Below are 16,062 nucleotides of genomic sequence, written 5' to 3' on the forward strand. Positions count from 1 at the left end.
TAAACCACTCTTAACAGCTCTAGTAAACCTGCCCACAAGAATATTGGTCCCCCTTGGATTAAAGTGTAACCCGTCCCCTTTGTATGGGTTTCACCAGAAGAGGTCCCAATGATCCAGAAACCTGAAACCCTGACCCCTGCTCCAATTCTTAAGCCACGCATTTATCTGCCACCTCATTCTATTTCTATCCTCACTGTTGTATGGCACAAGCAGCAATCCTGAGATGACTGTCCTTGAGGTCTTGGTCTCAACTTCCTTCCTAGCTCTCTGTATCCCTTTATCAGGACCTTCTCCCTTTTTCTAATTATGTTGTTTGTACCAATATGTATCACAACTTCTGGCTGCTCACCCTCCCTTTTCAGGATATTGTGGACGTGTTCAGAAACATCACGGACCCTAGCACCTGGGAGACAAACAATCATCCGTGTTTCTTTCTTGCATCCATAGAATCACTTATCTATCCCCCTAACTATTGAGACCCTTTACTGTTGCCATCCTCTTCAGTAACCCCTCCTTCTGAGCCACAGGGCCCGGCTCAGCGCCAGAGGCACGGCTGCTATTCCTTCCCCAAGGTAGGTCATCTCCCCCAACAGTACTCAAAATGGAGTGCCTTTTGTTGAGGAGGACAGCCATAGTGGTGCTCTCCAGTATCTGTTATTCCCCCTTCCTTCTGCTGACAGTCACTCATTTATCTGCAGCCTTAAGGTGCTGAAGTCTGTAGTAGCCTTGGGGTGACTACCTCCCTGTAGCTCCTCTCTATCACCTCTTCACTTTCCCTAACAAGCTGAAGGTCATTGAGTTGCAGCTCTAGGTCCCTAACATGGTCTTTAAGGACCTGTATCTCGATGCATCTGGTGCAGTTGTGGCCATTGGGGAGGCTGGAAATCCTACATTTGACACCCAAAACTGAAAACTGGCCCTACAGACATACCCCCTATTCTTTCAAGAGTTAAACAAGAATAAGAAATAAACTTACCTACTTATCTTGCCTCCATCTGTTCTCAGCAAAGCGTGTTGAGCGAAAGTCTGACTCAGACCACTCCCATGATGACCTAGCAGTTTGTGATACTGAAACTGAGTTTCCAACCTGAATGTGGCTTCATCTTGACAGTAGAGGAGGCCATGGATAGACTTATCAGAATGGGAATGGGACGTGGAATTAAAATGTGTGGCCACTGGGAGATCCTGCTTTCTCTGGTGGACTGAGCGTAGATGTACAGCGAAATGGTCTTGCAGTCTGCGTCGGGTCTTACCAATATATAAAAGGCCACACCGGGAGCACCGGACGCAGTATACCACACCAGCCGACTCACAGGTGAAATGTCGTCTCACCTGGAAGGACTGTCTTCGGCCCTTAACGTGAGATAATTGGTTTAGGGAACATCTCGATGGATGGGCAAATGTATGTAGTTATCACCTTTTATTCAAGAGCCTGATGGATGAGGGTTAGTAACTGTTCATGAACTGGTGATGTGAGTCCTGAGGCTTTTGGGCCTTCTACCAGATGGCAGTAGTGAGAGGAGAGCATGGCCTGGGTGGAGCAGATCTCTGATGATGGATGGTGCTTGCCTACGATAGCATTCTGGAAATGATCAGAACCAGATTTATTATCACTGACTCATAACATGAAATGTGTTGTTTTGCAACAGCAACACAGTGAAAAGACAATACAGTCGGCCCTCCTTATCCGCGAATTCAACCAACCACGAATCGCTAAAACTTGGAAGTGCTCTTCCAGCACTTGTTGTTCGAGCATGTACAGACTTTTTTTCTTGTCATTATTCCCTAAACAATGCAGTATAACAACTATTTTACATAGCATATGCATTGTATTAGGTATTATAAGTAATATAGAGATGATTTAAAGTATACGGGAGGATGCGTGTGGATCATGGATCAGGATCGAAAAAAATGGGAAGTTCTCTTACCAAGTAAGTCGGAACAGGTACATCTGGTATTATTTAGCGTCAGTCAAACGTTTGCATTCGTATATAGTATATATTTTACCTTTCTATGCATATAAAACACTTAAGAATGTATGTTTCAGCACCGGGCTTGGTAAGTTCCCACGTTTGATCTAGTGAGCGATCGCTATCGAGTGCGCTCTCCACCGTGCCAGGTTGATGTGGAGGATCAAAAATCCAAAACCCCAAAACCCAATAATTAAACCACTGCGTTGCTTAGTAATAATTGTAGCTTTCATCGGGGCAGGGTCTTTCTCACTTTATCCTTTAAAATTGTTCTGATCATTGACTGACATAGCCTAACACTTTTCCAATGACTGATGGCGTTTCACTTCTCTCCGATCGTTTTATTATTTCCACTTTATGTTCAATCGTTATTGTGATTATTTTCGTGAACAGAAACACTGCAGGTTCAGATCTTTGCCGCTGGGTCCCAAGGTCCACCGCATTGATACAGATTGAATAAGGGACTTGAGCATCTGCGAATTTTGGTATCTGCGAGGGGTCCCAGAATCAATCCCTCGCAGATAAGGAGGGCTGACTGTATGTTACTCTAAATTGCAAAAAGAAATAGTGTAGAAAAATAAGAATAACAAGGTAGGTTTCATGGGTTCATAGACCATTCAGAAATATGATGGCAGAGAGAAGGAAGCTATTGAATCACTGAGTATGAAGCAAAATGGGGCCTGTACCACCTCCAAATTTAGTAACATGGAAAGGGTCCTTACTGATGGATACCACCCGCTCGAGGCACTGCCTCCCGAAGATGTCCTCGTTGGTATTTAAATGGAGCAGTTCCTTCTTTGTTGAATATAAGAGTTGTGTAAATGAAACATTTTCTGACAACCTTCATACATGTTGTTGGATTGAGTCCAAATTATCACAACATAATTCGTTACTAAATTCTGCCATTTCAACTAGTGATGCCAAAAGAGCAGCTAATATGGGAAAAGCTGGTGCACAACTTTCTCAAACTGACACTTCCAATCCAAGAGACATCAGATAAATGATATAATAAAACAGAAAATCTCCCAGTTGTGCAGTTGAAAATGTTCTAATAAAGTGGGGCATGTTGTATCTATACAGGAAGTTAACTAAGCCTTGTTAGTAGTGCTTATCTGTTGACCACTGGTACAGTTTCAGATGTACAACCTGCTGTTGGCTTTGAATATAAAAAATGCAAAATGCTCTTTTAGTTTAGGAACAGTTTGTACCCCTCAACCATCAGGCTCTTGAATAAAATAGGATAACTACACTCACTTGCCCCATCATTGAGATGGCTCACAACCAAAGATCTCATTTTAAAGATTCACCTCATTGTTCTCATGTTCTCGTTATTTTTGCTATTTACGTTTATTTGTATTTGCACAGTTTGTCGCCTTCTGCACCCTAGTCGATCTGTCATTCTGATACAGTTACTATTCTGTAGATTTGCTGAGTATGCCCACAGGAAAATGATTCTCAGGGTTGTAGATGGTGAAATAGATCTACTTTGATAATAAAGTTTTACTTTTTAACTTTGGAGTTAACATGAATGAACATCACAGTTAGAACTTCAGATTTTAAATAATTTCCAGTTTGGTTTCATTTTAAAACACCATTTATACTGTTTTAATGAGTATTGAAGATAACTTAGTGACTGTTTGATTGTGCCCTCTCTTAGGATGAATGAAGCGATGCCATTAGTGACCAAGCAGTTGCAGTACTTGTGGAGTGTCCGGGTCATTCGCATGTTGTTTCACGATGTGCTGAGCAAGAAATTAACTGAGACTCAAGACATGATGCACTCACCTGCTCAGTTCTCTAGCACTTCAAATAACATTCAGGTCAAAAGTAAGTATGTTTTAGTCTTGTGTCTGAGAAGCATAATTCTGAAGGGTTGTTGTAAATAAAAAAAAATTGGTGCTGAAAATCTGTGGTCAAACAGAAAATGCTGGAAACACTCAGTAAGTCAGGTATAAATCGTGGAAAGAGAAATTGAAATATTGGCACATAGGACTGAATGACTGTTGCCTTCTAATTCTCCAGCTTCATCGCTATGAGGGCCCAGTGCCTGTCTGAATTGTTCATTGTGATCTTGGGCCCATTTGATTTAACTTTAAGCCCTACAATTGGCCTGTACATTCTTTCACTGTAGGTACTGGTTCAGCGCATTGTAGTCAGATTTCTCAGCTGGTTTCCAGAGGCCTGGACATCAGGTCTTGCGATGAGTATTTAAATCCAGTGATAATAATTGAGTATTAAATGAAGAATTAAATAAAGATCAATGATTTAAAAACAAGAATAATAAAGCTGGCTTTGAAGTTACTAGATTGTCCTTAACTAGTCAAATAATGTTGTTTAGAGAAGAAGACTTACTTTTTAGTATCCTGTCTGGTCTATGTTAAAGTGACTGATAATCTCTAGTGATACAACAATTGTGATTGATTATTAATTATCCCCTGATGTAGCCTAGCAAGTAATTCTCTTTGGGCCACAAATGGTGGTGTAGGCACTGGCCATGTCCAGTGAACCTGAAACATTGACTTGCTTATTCCTCTCCATAGGTGCTGCCTGACTTGCTGAGTTCCTGTAGCAGTGTGTGTGTGTGTGTGTGTGTGTGTGTGTGTGTGTGTGTGTGTGTGCGCGCGTGTGTGTGTTGGTAAAGAAATGAATTTTTGGTGTAAGTGAGAAAGTATAATTGATTAATAATACTGTATCTAAATATTAGCTGGGCTTTTATTTACTCACAATTTAGTAGATACAGCAGGTTACAGCTCAGTGCTTTCATATCTAGGATGTGAGTTTGAGTGCAGCCTAGTCTGCCCTGTTCTATAGCAGTGAAGTTCCATAACCAATGAATTTGGGGAAAAATACTTTCCTCCCCTCCCTATACCCTGCCACCAGAAGCACTTGGAAAGGAGTGGAGGGAATGCACAAGCTAGTTTGTTAACCTTTTTATATGTAGTAAGATTTCACCCAATTGTTTGGTGTGGAATGCATGTTATTAGTAGTGTATATGTTTGCATGGTAGACAAGTGCAGATTAGATGAGTATGAGAGTAAGACAAGGATGGTGTAAGGCAAGCTTTTGGGGTTGCATTCAATGCTATTTCCGCTATGTTGTTCATCAACATCCCAGGAAGAAAGGCACTATCTAGGCTGCCACTTCATGTCTGCTTCTCATTGCTGGACAGCTGACAGCAGGGGCAAGTCCCTTCATGTTGATGAGATGGTCCACTGTATACTTCATTCATCTATATCTCTGCAATTACTGCTGGGCTCTGTTGTGTCATGTGACCCATTGCATGCCAGCTGCACACATGCATGGGTTGTACATCTTTCAGAGTCATCAGTAGTATTGTACATTTCTGGACCTTGTTACTCAATAACCAATCTCCGGCTTGTGCTGGTGCCTCAGGTATGTCCATGAGTATCATATACAGTGAATATTCATTCTCTATACCCTAAATCCTTCCAGGAAATGCAGTCCCTGCCCTTTGGAACATGCTTCTTAAGGTCTAGGCAAGGCATTTGCTGGAATGTGGAACTAGAAAAAGCAGAGAAGTGTGTTGACTGATTCCATGACATACCCAAGGGTCTTGTTTCTTATTATAGAGAAGCTTGTAACTATAGAAGCCATAAATTCTGAGATCAAAGATTAGACAGAGGCTGAACAAGTAGTTATTTCATGGTACATCTGTAAAATTTGCTGCCAGAAAATCTGGTGTAAGTAGAAACTTCAACAGATTATAAAAAATTGAAAAAGCACCTGCTATCCATAACCTAACGGTTGATGGACAATGGGAGGACAATGGTTAAATGCAGACTTGTGGTGCAGAAATTTTAAGATTTTTCTCGCAAAATGTAGATGTTCAGAACAATTTGTCCAAAAATATAATTCTGCTCAGCCCATTTCTAGAGGTATTAATGGCCATGGAAGGATTCAGAATTATGTGTAACAATTGTTCCATTGTGTTTAAGTAGTGAAATCTTTGCATTTCTCTGAACCAGTGTTCATGCATAGGTTAGCATAAAAGGAAGTTAAAAGGTTTAAATTTTATTGTAGATCTCTTCAAACGAGCTTTTCAAAAGTCAGCATCCATGCGGAACATTTTGAAACCAATTGGTGGGAAGCGTGTGGACTCTCCTGAGGTGCAAAAAGTCTGCAGTATCTGTGTGTTGTATCAGACGGCATTGACCACTCTCACCCAGATCCGACTCCAGATTCTCACTGGTAGGTCATGATCTGTGTATGTAGTGAATCTGTAAAATAAGCTCTTTGGAGGTGTACAGTTAAGATATTTTTCTCATCACTCAAAACCAGAAAAAAAGTGATGGAATTTCAGCTGTCAGCAAGGAAGTACTGACCTGTGTAGCCCTGGACAGTTTACCCCATCTCAGCTGTCAGCAAGGAAGTACTGACCTGTGTAGCCCTGGACAGTTTACCCCATCTCAGCTGTCAGCAAGGAAGTACTGACCTGTGTAGTCCTGGATAGTTTACCCCATCTCAGCTGTCAGCAAGGAAGTACTGACCTGTGTAGTCCTGGACAGTTTACCCCATCTCAGCTGTCAGCAAGGAAGTACTGACCTGTGTAGTCCTGGACAGTTTACCCCATCTCAGCTGTCAGCAAGGAAGTACTGACCTCCATGGTTCTGGACAGTTTATCCTATCTCATGCTCTCGTTTCAAACGTGTTTCCTCGTTTTCTCTTAATATTAAATTAACATCTTTTTGAATATTTTCTCCAAACCTTTGTTTTCATCCTTTGGTGATCATCTTGAATTAATGTCCTCCATTTACCAAATATAGTTTTCTCTATTTACCTTTCTGTCTATAATGCATAGTTTCCAACAACTAACATTTAGTTGGTTAAGTAAACAAAATCCATTCAACCATATAACAATTACAGCATGGGAACAGGCGATCTTGGTCCTTCTAGTCCGTGCTGAACACTTACTCTCACCTTGTCCCACCAACCTGCACTCAGCCAATAACCCTCCATTCCTTTCCTGTCCATATATCTATCCAATTTTTTTTTTAAATGACAATATTGAACCTGCCTCTACTACTTCTACTGGAAGCTCATTCCACGCAGCTACCGCTCTCTGAGTAAAGAAGTTCCCCCTTGTGTTACCCCTAAACTTTTGCTCCTTAACTCTCAACTCATGTCCTCTTGTTTGAATCTCCCCTACTCTCAATGGAAACAGCCTATTCACGTCAACTCTATCTATCCCCCTCATAATTTTAAATACCTCTATCAAGTCCCTCCTTAACCTTCTACACTCCAAAGAATAAAGACCTAACTTGTTCAACCTTTCTCTGTAACTTAGGTGCTGAAACCCAGGTAACATTCTAGTAAATCTCCTCTGTACTCTATTTTGTTGACATCTTTCCTATAATTCAGTGACCAGAACTGTACACAATACTCCAAATTTGGACTCACCAATGCCTTGTACAATTTTAACATTACATCCCAACTCCTATACTCAATGCTCTGATTTATAAAGGCCAGCATACCAAAAGCTTTCTTCACCACCCTATCCACATGAGATTCCACCTTCAGGGAACTATGCACCATTATTCCTAGATCACTCTGTTCTGCTGCATTCTTCAATGCCCTACCATTTACCATGTATGTCCTATTTGGATTAGTCCTACTAAAATGTAGCACCTCACACTTATCAGCATTAAACTCCATCTGCCATCTTTCAGCCCACTCTTCTAACTGGCTTAAATCTCTCTCCAAGCTTTGAAAACCTACTTCATTGTCCACAACGCCACCTATCTTAGTATCATCTGCATACTTACTAATTCAATTTACCACCCCATCATCCAGATCATTAATGTATATGACAACATTGGTCCCGGTACAGATCCCTGAGGCACACCACTGGTCACTAAATCTATCTTCTCTACTCACTGTTATCATTGCAGCCCACTTCCATCACCTTGGCATCATGATTAAAGAAAATTAGCATTACCTAACTATTAGTTCCTGAAAGTTTAGATTTATTTTTATTTTCTATAAAAGCTGGTTTACAATATAGCTTATTGTTTTGTCATCTTACCTCCGTTCACTTTTAAGGTTAACACCAGGCATATTTACTTCCAGATTGGATTTAGATTTAGATTCAGATTTATCTATTACATTTGCATTGAAACATACAGTTAAATGCAATATTGCATTAACAACCAGCACACAGAAGGATGCGCCGGAGACAGCTTGCAAGTGTTGCCACACATTCTGGCACCTAAGTAGCATGTCATAAACATGAGAAAGTCTGCTAATGCTGGAAATCCACAGCCACACACACAAAATACTAGAGGAACTCAGCAGGTCAGGTGGCACCTATGGAAAGGAATAAAGAGTCAACGTTTCAGGCTGAGACCCTTCTTTGGGATTGAGAGGGAAGAGGAAGATGCCAGAATATCCCTTCTTTCCTTCCCCCTTCCTGCCTGACCCGCTGAGTTCCTCCAGCATTTTGTGTGTGTCACATGTGTTGCCAGTGTAGCATGCTCACAATGTTCAGCAGCACAACACAAGCAACAACAACAGCTACAGCAAAATTAAGCCCTTCTCCCATCCCTCCCTCTCACACCCAGTTGATGATTAATTTTATTTGTAGATAAAAGTACATTGTTCATAAATGGGGAAAAGGATATACTAAAGATAAGTATGCACTTATTTTTAATCATATATGACTCTGAGGAGGAGAGTTGAATGAGCATCCTCTTATTGTACTCAGGGATGAGTTTTTTAGTTTGAGTGATTGCATTTCTTTGTTTCAGGATTAACCTATTTAGATGACTTGTTGCCCAAATTGTGGGCATTCATTTGTGAACTGGGGCCCCAAGGGGGCTTGAAGCTATTCCTTGAGTGCCTAAACAATGACACTGAGGAATCCAAACGGCTTCTTGCAATGCTGATGTTGTTTTGTGACTGCTCACGGCACCTTATCACGTAAGTTAACCTGGGTTTGACTTGTTGCAGTTTGTAATGTGGGCCCTTAACGTCCTTTAAAAAGGTTAAAGCTCAGGATTTTTTGCTCCATTATTCTGAGATTTTATAATACATTGGGACCAGTATATTTTGGCCTAATTAGCTGAAGCTTCATGGAATGACCATAATAATTCAATTTTTATTCCTCAGCATTGGGAATAGTAATATCCTTGAGAAATGCTGTAATTTAATTAAATTTCTGTTTGCTATGGAAGTAATGGGAAATTAAATATAATTAGTTGACTATGACAGTTCTTCTGTTTTCTTTCTCATTTGTTTTAAATAATAAATTCTTATTATCTTTATTACAGGATTTTGGATGAAATTGAGGTGTATGATGAGCAAGTATCATTTAAATTGGAAGAGCTGGTCACCATCTCCTCTTTCCTAAATAGTTTTGTATTTAAAATGATCTGGGATGGTATTCTGGGTAAGTTGGCTTGCATAGTATCAGTAATAGTCACTGATCTATCCTCGTGGCAAACCAAGTTAGTGAAAACACTGGAGATTTGAGCATCAAAATGTGAGGAGCGTATATACCTGCTATTCAAATATGTCTTTTGGCCACATTATTAGCTATCTCCTGTACCCAATAAAGTGACCACTGAGTGTATGTTTGTGGTCTTCTGCTGCTGTAGCCCATCCACTTCAAGGTTCCACGTGTTGTGCATTCAGAGATGCTTTTCTGCACACCACTGTTGTAACACCTGGTTATCTGAGTTACAGTCACCTTGCTGTTAGCTTAAACCAGTTTGGCCATTCTCCTCTGACCTCTCACCTCTCACCTTTTCACCCACAGAACAGCCGCTCACTGGATTTTTTTTTGTTATTTGCACCATTGTCTGTTCATTGCTCTGAACAACAACTGAACCTCTTGATCTTGTCTGCGTGTTTTTATGCATTGAGTTGCTGCCAGCTAATTGGCTGATTAGATATTTGCATTAAAAGGTGTACAGGTGTTCCTAATAAAGTGTATATAAATAGGAGGGCTTTGATGACTTCAATTTGACTTTCAGGGGTCTGTAACTGTTGTGCTTGACAATGTTTGTCAATATCTCCTGGTAGCTTGATTATCCTAGTAGTTTATCTTTGCAGTGCCAATTATGGTTGCTTTGTTATCCAAGGATTATTAGTTTGGGCAAAAGCAAACTTTTAATTAATACTGACTGCTGATTAAGTATAGATGTAATGGAAAGTAAGGGACAAGGGTGTTATTTTATGACACTGTACTACTTATGCTGCCAGATCACCCAGATGAACAGAAGAGAACTGTAAAAAGTTGTTGCTTCCCAATTTTAAAAATATGCATTGTTCCAGCCAGTCATAAAAAACTAAAGATGAACTGCTTCTTGAACAATGTAAACACATGCAGAATTGATTCACTGAAAATTACCTCAGCAAATCTTCTTAGACATAAATGTCATTGTCTGACATTCCTCAATGTATAAATGTGTAAAGTAAACAGAATGATTATTTTGTGTGATGCATTTGACATTGTTTCTCAGCTTCAATGTGTTGGGGAGGGGAGAAGCTAAGAGTTATTGTGAGAGATCTAGATGAAGAGATTGGTCTTGTATTTGTAGAAAATGCGAATGGAGAGCAACTGGAGCTGTTCCATTCTGTTCATGGATGGTTAATGACCTTGTATGAACGAGACTGCCGACGTCGCTTTGCTCCTGAGGATCACTGGCTGCGCAAGTGAGTGAATAATAGATCTGTAATGTAAGAACATAAGAAAAAGGAGTGGAGTAATCTGTCTGGGCCGTCGAGCTTGCTTTGCCATTCAGTAAGGCCATGACTGAGTTGGCTCTGGACTCCGTTCTGCCTGCCTGCCTTTTCCCCATAACCTTTAATTACACTGCTGTTTGAAAACTGTATATTAAATATGTTTAATGTGGTCACAGTCACTAAAAGTAATACCCTTGTTTGTACCCTTAATCAAAAATGACATGGGCTTCAACCAGACTCTTGTAGGGTTTGTACCTCACCATCAACATCCTTGAGGTTGCCATTAATGAAAACTCAACTGTCTTAGCCCATGTACTGAAAATACACGAAGAAATCGGAGGATGAGTGTGATGAGTGACTTGGCTCCCTAACTCTCAAAGCTTTTCCAAATCTCCTAAGCAAAGTTCAGTGAAATTAAATACTTTGTATTCCCTGCACGAGTGCAACTTCAGCGACAATTGATGCTCGACACAAACCAGTACAAAGTAGTCAGAATGGGTTCACAGTTCAAAGTAAATTTATTATAAACGTACATACGTGTACATTACCATATCATACCTTGAGATTCCCATTTACAAGGAAAAAAGAAATCCAATAGAACTTTACCAAAAACTACATAAACAGACAAAGACATATAATCAATGTTTAAAAAAAGACGAAATGTAAGAAAAGACAAAAAATATTGAGAACATGAGTTGTAAAGAGTCCTTGAAAGTGAATCTGTAGGTTGTAGAATCAGTTCAGAATCGTGGTGAGTGAAGACATCCACACTGATTCAAGAACCTAATGACTACCTGAACCTGATGGTATGGGACCTAAGGATTCTGTACTTCCTACTCAGTGGTAGTGAGAAGAGGGCATGGCCTGGATGATGGGGGTGTTTGATGATGGGTGCTGATTGCTTGCAGTAGAGCTCCATGTAAATATGCTCAATGGTGGGGAGGCCCTTTGTCTGTCACGGACTAGACTGTATCCATCTCTTTCTGCATTCACCACTATAAAGATTCTCTCTACCAATCACTGGTGCACCAGTGCTGCAATGTGGATGATCTTGTTGAAACTGCTTTCTTAATGCTTCCCTAGACTATGACCTTAACCATCTAAAACGGTGGTTCCCAACCTATTTTTTTTTGCCATGGACACCAACCATTAACTGAGGAGTTTGTTGACTCCAGGTTGGAAACCCCTGATCTAGAATAATCCAAATGTAAATGTCATTTAGACACAATTATGGGATAAATTAAATGTGTTATTAAATCAAAGGAAGAGGAGTGAGCTCTTTAAGACTGAAATAAGAGAAATGTCTTCACTCAGGCAGCAGTGAACCCTTGAAATTCTCTACCATTCTTGCAGTGGAAGCTCAGTTCTTTACATTTAACAGATTATTTATTAGATTTCAGGATGTTAAGGCATTTAGAAATAGTGTTGAAGAATGGCACTGAGGTAGAAGATCATCTGTAGTCCTGATTAATGGCAAGCTCTCTCAAAGGACTAAATGGCTACTGCTCCTATTTCTTAGATTAACGAAGAGAGCAGTCAAGCAGGAACAACATCTATAAATTTGTCTCCAAGTTGCACACTCCCTTGACTTAAGAAAATAGTGCAGTTCCTTTGTAATCTGTAGGTCCTATAGACAGAGCTCCCTTCCCTAGAGCACTGTAGAAAGACCATTATCAGGCAGATTGTAAAAGTTCAAGAAGATGGTTTGTGTCACCTTCTCAAGAAGATTTTAGGCTTGCAAATTAATGTCGTCATTGTCAGTGAAGCATGTAGGTGATTTTTTTTAACAATATTTTTCTTTTGGATTACAAAATGGACATCTTTTAAAAAATAAAATATGGTTTGATCATTCACTTTGTTGGTAGTGGGATGCTGATGGGAGATTGTTTTTTATGATAATCAGCTTGAAGAGGTTTGAAATAATTTTCAGTGAGATATGAAGAATACTGGCTCTAATTTATTTAAAAAACACATTTATTTATTTAGAGATAACAACACAGAACAGGCTCTGCCAGCCCAACGAGCCACACTGCCCAGTAACCTACCTAGTTAACCTAGTCTAATCACAGGACAATTTACAATGACCAATTAACCTACTAACTGGTATGTCTTTAAAATGTGGGAGGAAACCTGAGCATCCGGAATAAACCTACGCGCTTTGATGTTGCCTGTAAGGAGTACAAACTCCTTACAAGTGGTGTCAAAGTTGAATTGTAAACTCTGATACCCCAACCTGAAATAGCATTATGCTAACCACAACACCATCGTGGTGCCCAAAAATATGGAATTATCGTCCAAAGTATTTAAAGGGGCCTTCAAGACCACAATTTTCAGTACTAAAAAATCAGCATGCCAGTTGTTTTTGGATACAGAACACTTGCCATCCCAAGAGCATTCAATTATTATGAATGAGAATATATTTGCTTTTGTCATGACCCATTTACTGACTTAAATTGCTGATGCCCGAATAAACAATTTTTTCCTTGAGTTGGTTGATATCATTACCAATTGATTTTCTGTGCTGAGAATTTCTCCTAATACTACTAGATTCTCGAGCTTTTGAACACTTGTACATTGAGCTGTACCTTTTATCCTTAAAGGGACATGAAACCCAGCTTGATATTCCAGGACTTGGATAAAGGCAGGAAGAGAGCCCAGTTACTATTGCTGTACATTCCTCATACTATTCCACATAAAAATGTAAGTATCATCATGAATAATGTCTGTACATTGAATCCTGTTTAACTGTATTGCTCATGAAACAACTTATTTGATCTGGCAGATTCAAAGATTCAAACTACATTTGTTATCAAAGTATGTATGCAGTATACGGCCCTGAGATGTGTCTTCCCCACAGACAACCATAAAACAAAGAAAAACTGCAGAATTATTCAAAGAAAAACATACTCCCCGTGCAAAAAAAGCAAAACATGCAAATGGCAACCAAAAAAAAGTGAAAATCACAGAATATAGAACACAAAGCAAAAGAATCCAGACATATTCATTTCAGCTCAGTGTTCATTATCTGCAGGCTGTTGCAATTCAAAATCACCCAAAATAGCAACAAGAAAAGTGATCAGAAACACGTCATAACGTGGACTACAGAGATAATCCATTTGGTATCGTGGTTCACTTAAATTAGTCACCTAATCGAAGCAATGAACATTAGTGAGTAAATATATAGCTAATTTTAAGTCATTAAATGAGCTGAGCTATACATTAATTGACTCATGAATATGTGCAGTTCTCCCCTAGCCTCAGTGGAGAAAGTCTGTTTGCATTCACTCTATCTATACCCATCATAATTTTATATACCTCTACCAAATCTCCCCTCATTCTTCTACACTCCAGGGAATAAATTCCTAATTTATTCAACCTTTCTCTGTAACTCAGTTTCTCAAGTCCCGGCAACATCCTTGTAAACCTTCTCTGCACTCTTTCAACCTTATTAATATCCTTCCTGTAATTTGGTGTCCAAAACTGCACACAATACTCCAAATTCAGCCTCACCAATGCCTTATACAACCTCACCATAACATTCTTACTCTTATACTCAGGTCAATGTATCAAAAGCTCTCTTTATGACCCTATCTACCTGTGACACCGCTTTTAGGGAATTATGTATCTGTATTCCCAGATCCCTCTGTTCTACTGCACTCCTTAGTGTCCTACCATTTACCTTGTATGTTCTACCTTGGTTTGTCCTTCCAAAATGCAATACCTCACACTTGTCTGCATTAAACTCCATCTGCCATTTTTCAGCCCATTTTTCCAGCTGGTCCAGATCCCTCTGCAAGCTTTGAAAACCTTCCTCGCTGTCCACTACACCTCCAATCTTTGTATCATCAGCAAATTTGCTGATCCAATTTACCACATTATCATCCAGATCATTGATATAGATGACAAATAACAATGGACCCAGCACTGATCCCTGTGGCTCACCACTAGTCACAGGCCTCCATTCAGAGAAGCAATCCTCCACTACCGTTCTCTGACCTCTCCCATTGAGCCAATATCTAATCCAATTTACTACCTCACTGTGTATACCTAGCGACTGAATTTTCCTAACTAACCTCCCATGTGGGACCTTGTCAAAGGCCTTACTGAAGTCCATGTAGACAACATCCACTGCTTTCTCTTCATTCACTTTCCTTGTAACCTCCTCAAAAAACTCTAATAGATTTGTTAAACATGACCTACTATGCACAAAGCCATGTTGACTGTCCCTTATAAGTCTCTGTCTATCTAAATACTTGTAGATCCTATCTCTTAGTACAATAATTTACCTACCACTAACGTCACACTTATTGGCCTATAATTTCCCGGATTTCTTTTAGAGCCTTTTTGAAACAACAGAACAACATGAGTTATTCTCCAATCCTCCAGCACCTCACCCGTAGATACCGACATTTTAAGTATATCTGCCAGGGCCCCTGCAATTTCAACACTAGTCTCCTTCAAGGTCTGTGGGAATACCCTGTCAGGTCCTGGGGATTTGTCTACTCTGATTTGCCTCAAGATAGCAAGCACCTCCTCTTCTTCAATCTGTATAGGTTCCATGACCTCACTACTTGTCTGCCTTATTTCCATTGACTCCATGCCAGTTTCCTTAGTAAATTCAGATGCAAAAAAACCCATTTAAGATTTCCCCCATTTCTTTAGGTTCAATACATACCTGACCACTCTGATCTTCAAAAGGACCAATTTTATCCCTTACTATCCTTTTGCTTTTAATATACCTGTAGAAGCTCTTTGGATTATCCTTCACCTTGACTGCCAAAGCTACCTCATGTCTTCTTTTAGCCCTCCTGATTTCTTTCTTAAGTATTTTTTTGCACTTTTTAAACTCCTTAAGTACCTTATTTGCTCCCTGTTTCCTATACATGTCATACATCTCTCTTCTTCTTTATCAGAGTTCCAATATCCCTAGAGAACCAAAGTTCCTTATTCTTATTCACTTTGCCTTTAATCCTGACAGGAACATACAAACTCTGCACTCTCAAAATTTCTCCTTTGAAGGCCTCCCACTTGCCAACGGCATCCTTGCCAGAGAACAACCTATCCCAATCTACACTTTTTAGATCCTTTCTCATTTCTTCAAATTTGGCTTTTTTCCAGTTTAGAACCTCAACCCAAGGACCAGATCTATCTTTATCCATGATCAAGTTGAAACTAATGGTGTTATGATCACTGGAACCAGATGTGTTCCCCTATACACACTTTTGTCACCTGTCCTAACATAGAACTAATATTGCATCCTCTCTAGTTGGTACCTCTATATATTGATTTAGAAAACTTTCCTGAACACATTTTACAAACTCTAGCCCGTCTAGACCTTTAACAGCATGGGAGTCCCAATCAATACGTGGAAAATTAACATCCCCTACTA

General features: G+C 39.8%; 1 protein-coding gene across 4 annotated transcripts in view; it reads left to right on the forward strand.

The window, feature by feature from the left end:
* The window catches only part of ube3b (ubiquitin protein ligase E3B), a 74,067-nt gene that overhangs the window by 34,837 nt on the left and 23,168 nt on the right, over positions 1–16,062 (forward strand). For all 4 annotated transcript variants that reach the window (XM_059987890.1, XM_059987887.1, XM_059987888.1 and 1 more), the window contains exons 13-18: positions 3,628–3,797; positions 6,012–6,179; positions 8,735–8,906; positions 9,257–9,375; positions 10,529–10,643; positions 13,274–13,373. In XM_059987890.1, coding sequence (XP_059843873.1) covers positions 3,628–3,797; positions 6,012–6,179; positions 8,735–8,906; positions 9,257–9,375; positions 10,529–10,643; positions 13,274–13,373 — 844 coding nt within the window. The remainder of the gene's footprint in view (positions 1–3,627; positions 3,798–6,011; positions 6,180–8,734; positions 8,907–9,256; positions 9,376–10,528; positions 10,644–13,273; positions 13,374–16,062) is intronic.

Source organism: Hypanus sabinus, chromosome 13 (genome assembly GCF_030144855.1).
Source record: "Hypanus sabinus isolate sHypSab1 chromosome 13, sHypSab1.hap1, whole genome shotgun sequence".
Lineage (NCBI taxonomy): Eukaryota > Metazoa > Chordata > Chondrichthyes > Myliobatiformes > Dasyatidae > Hypanus > Hypanus sabinus.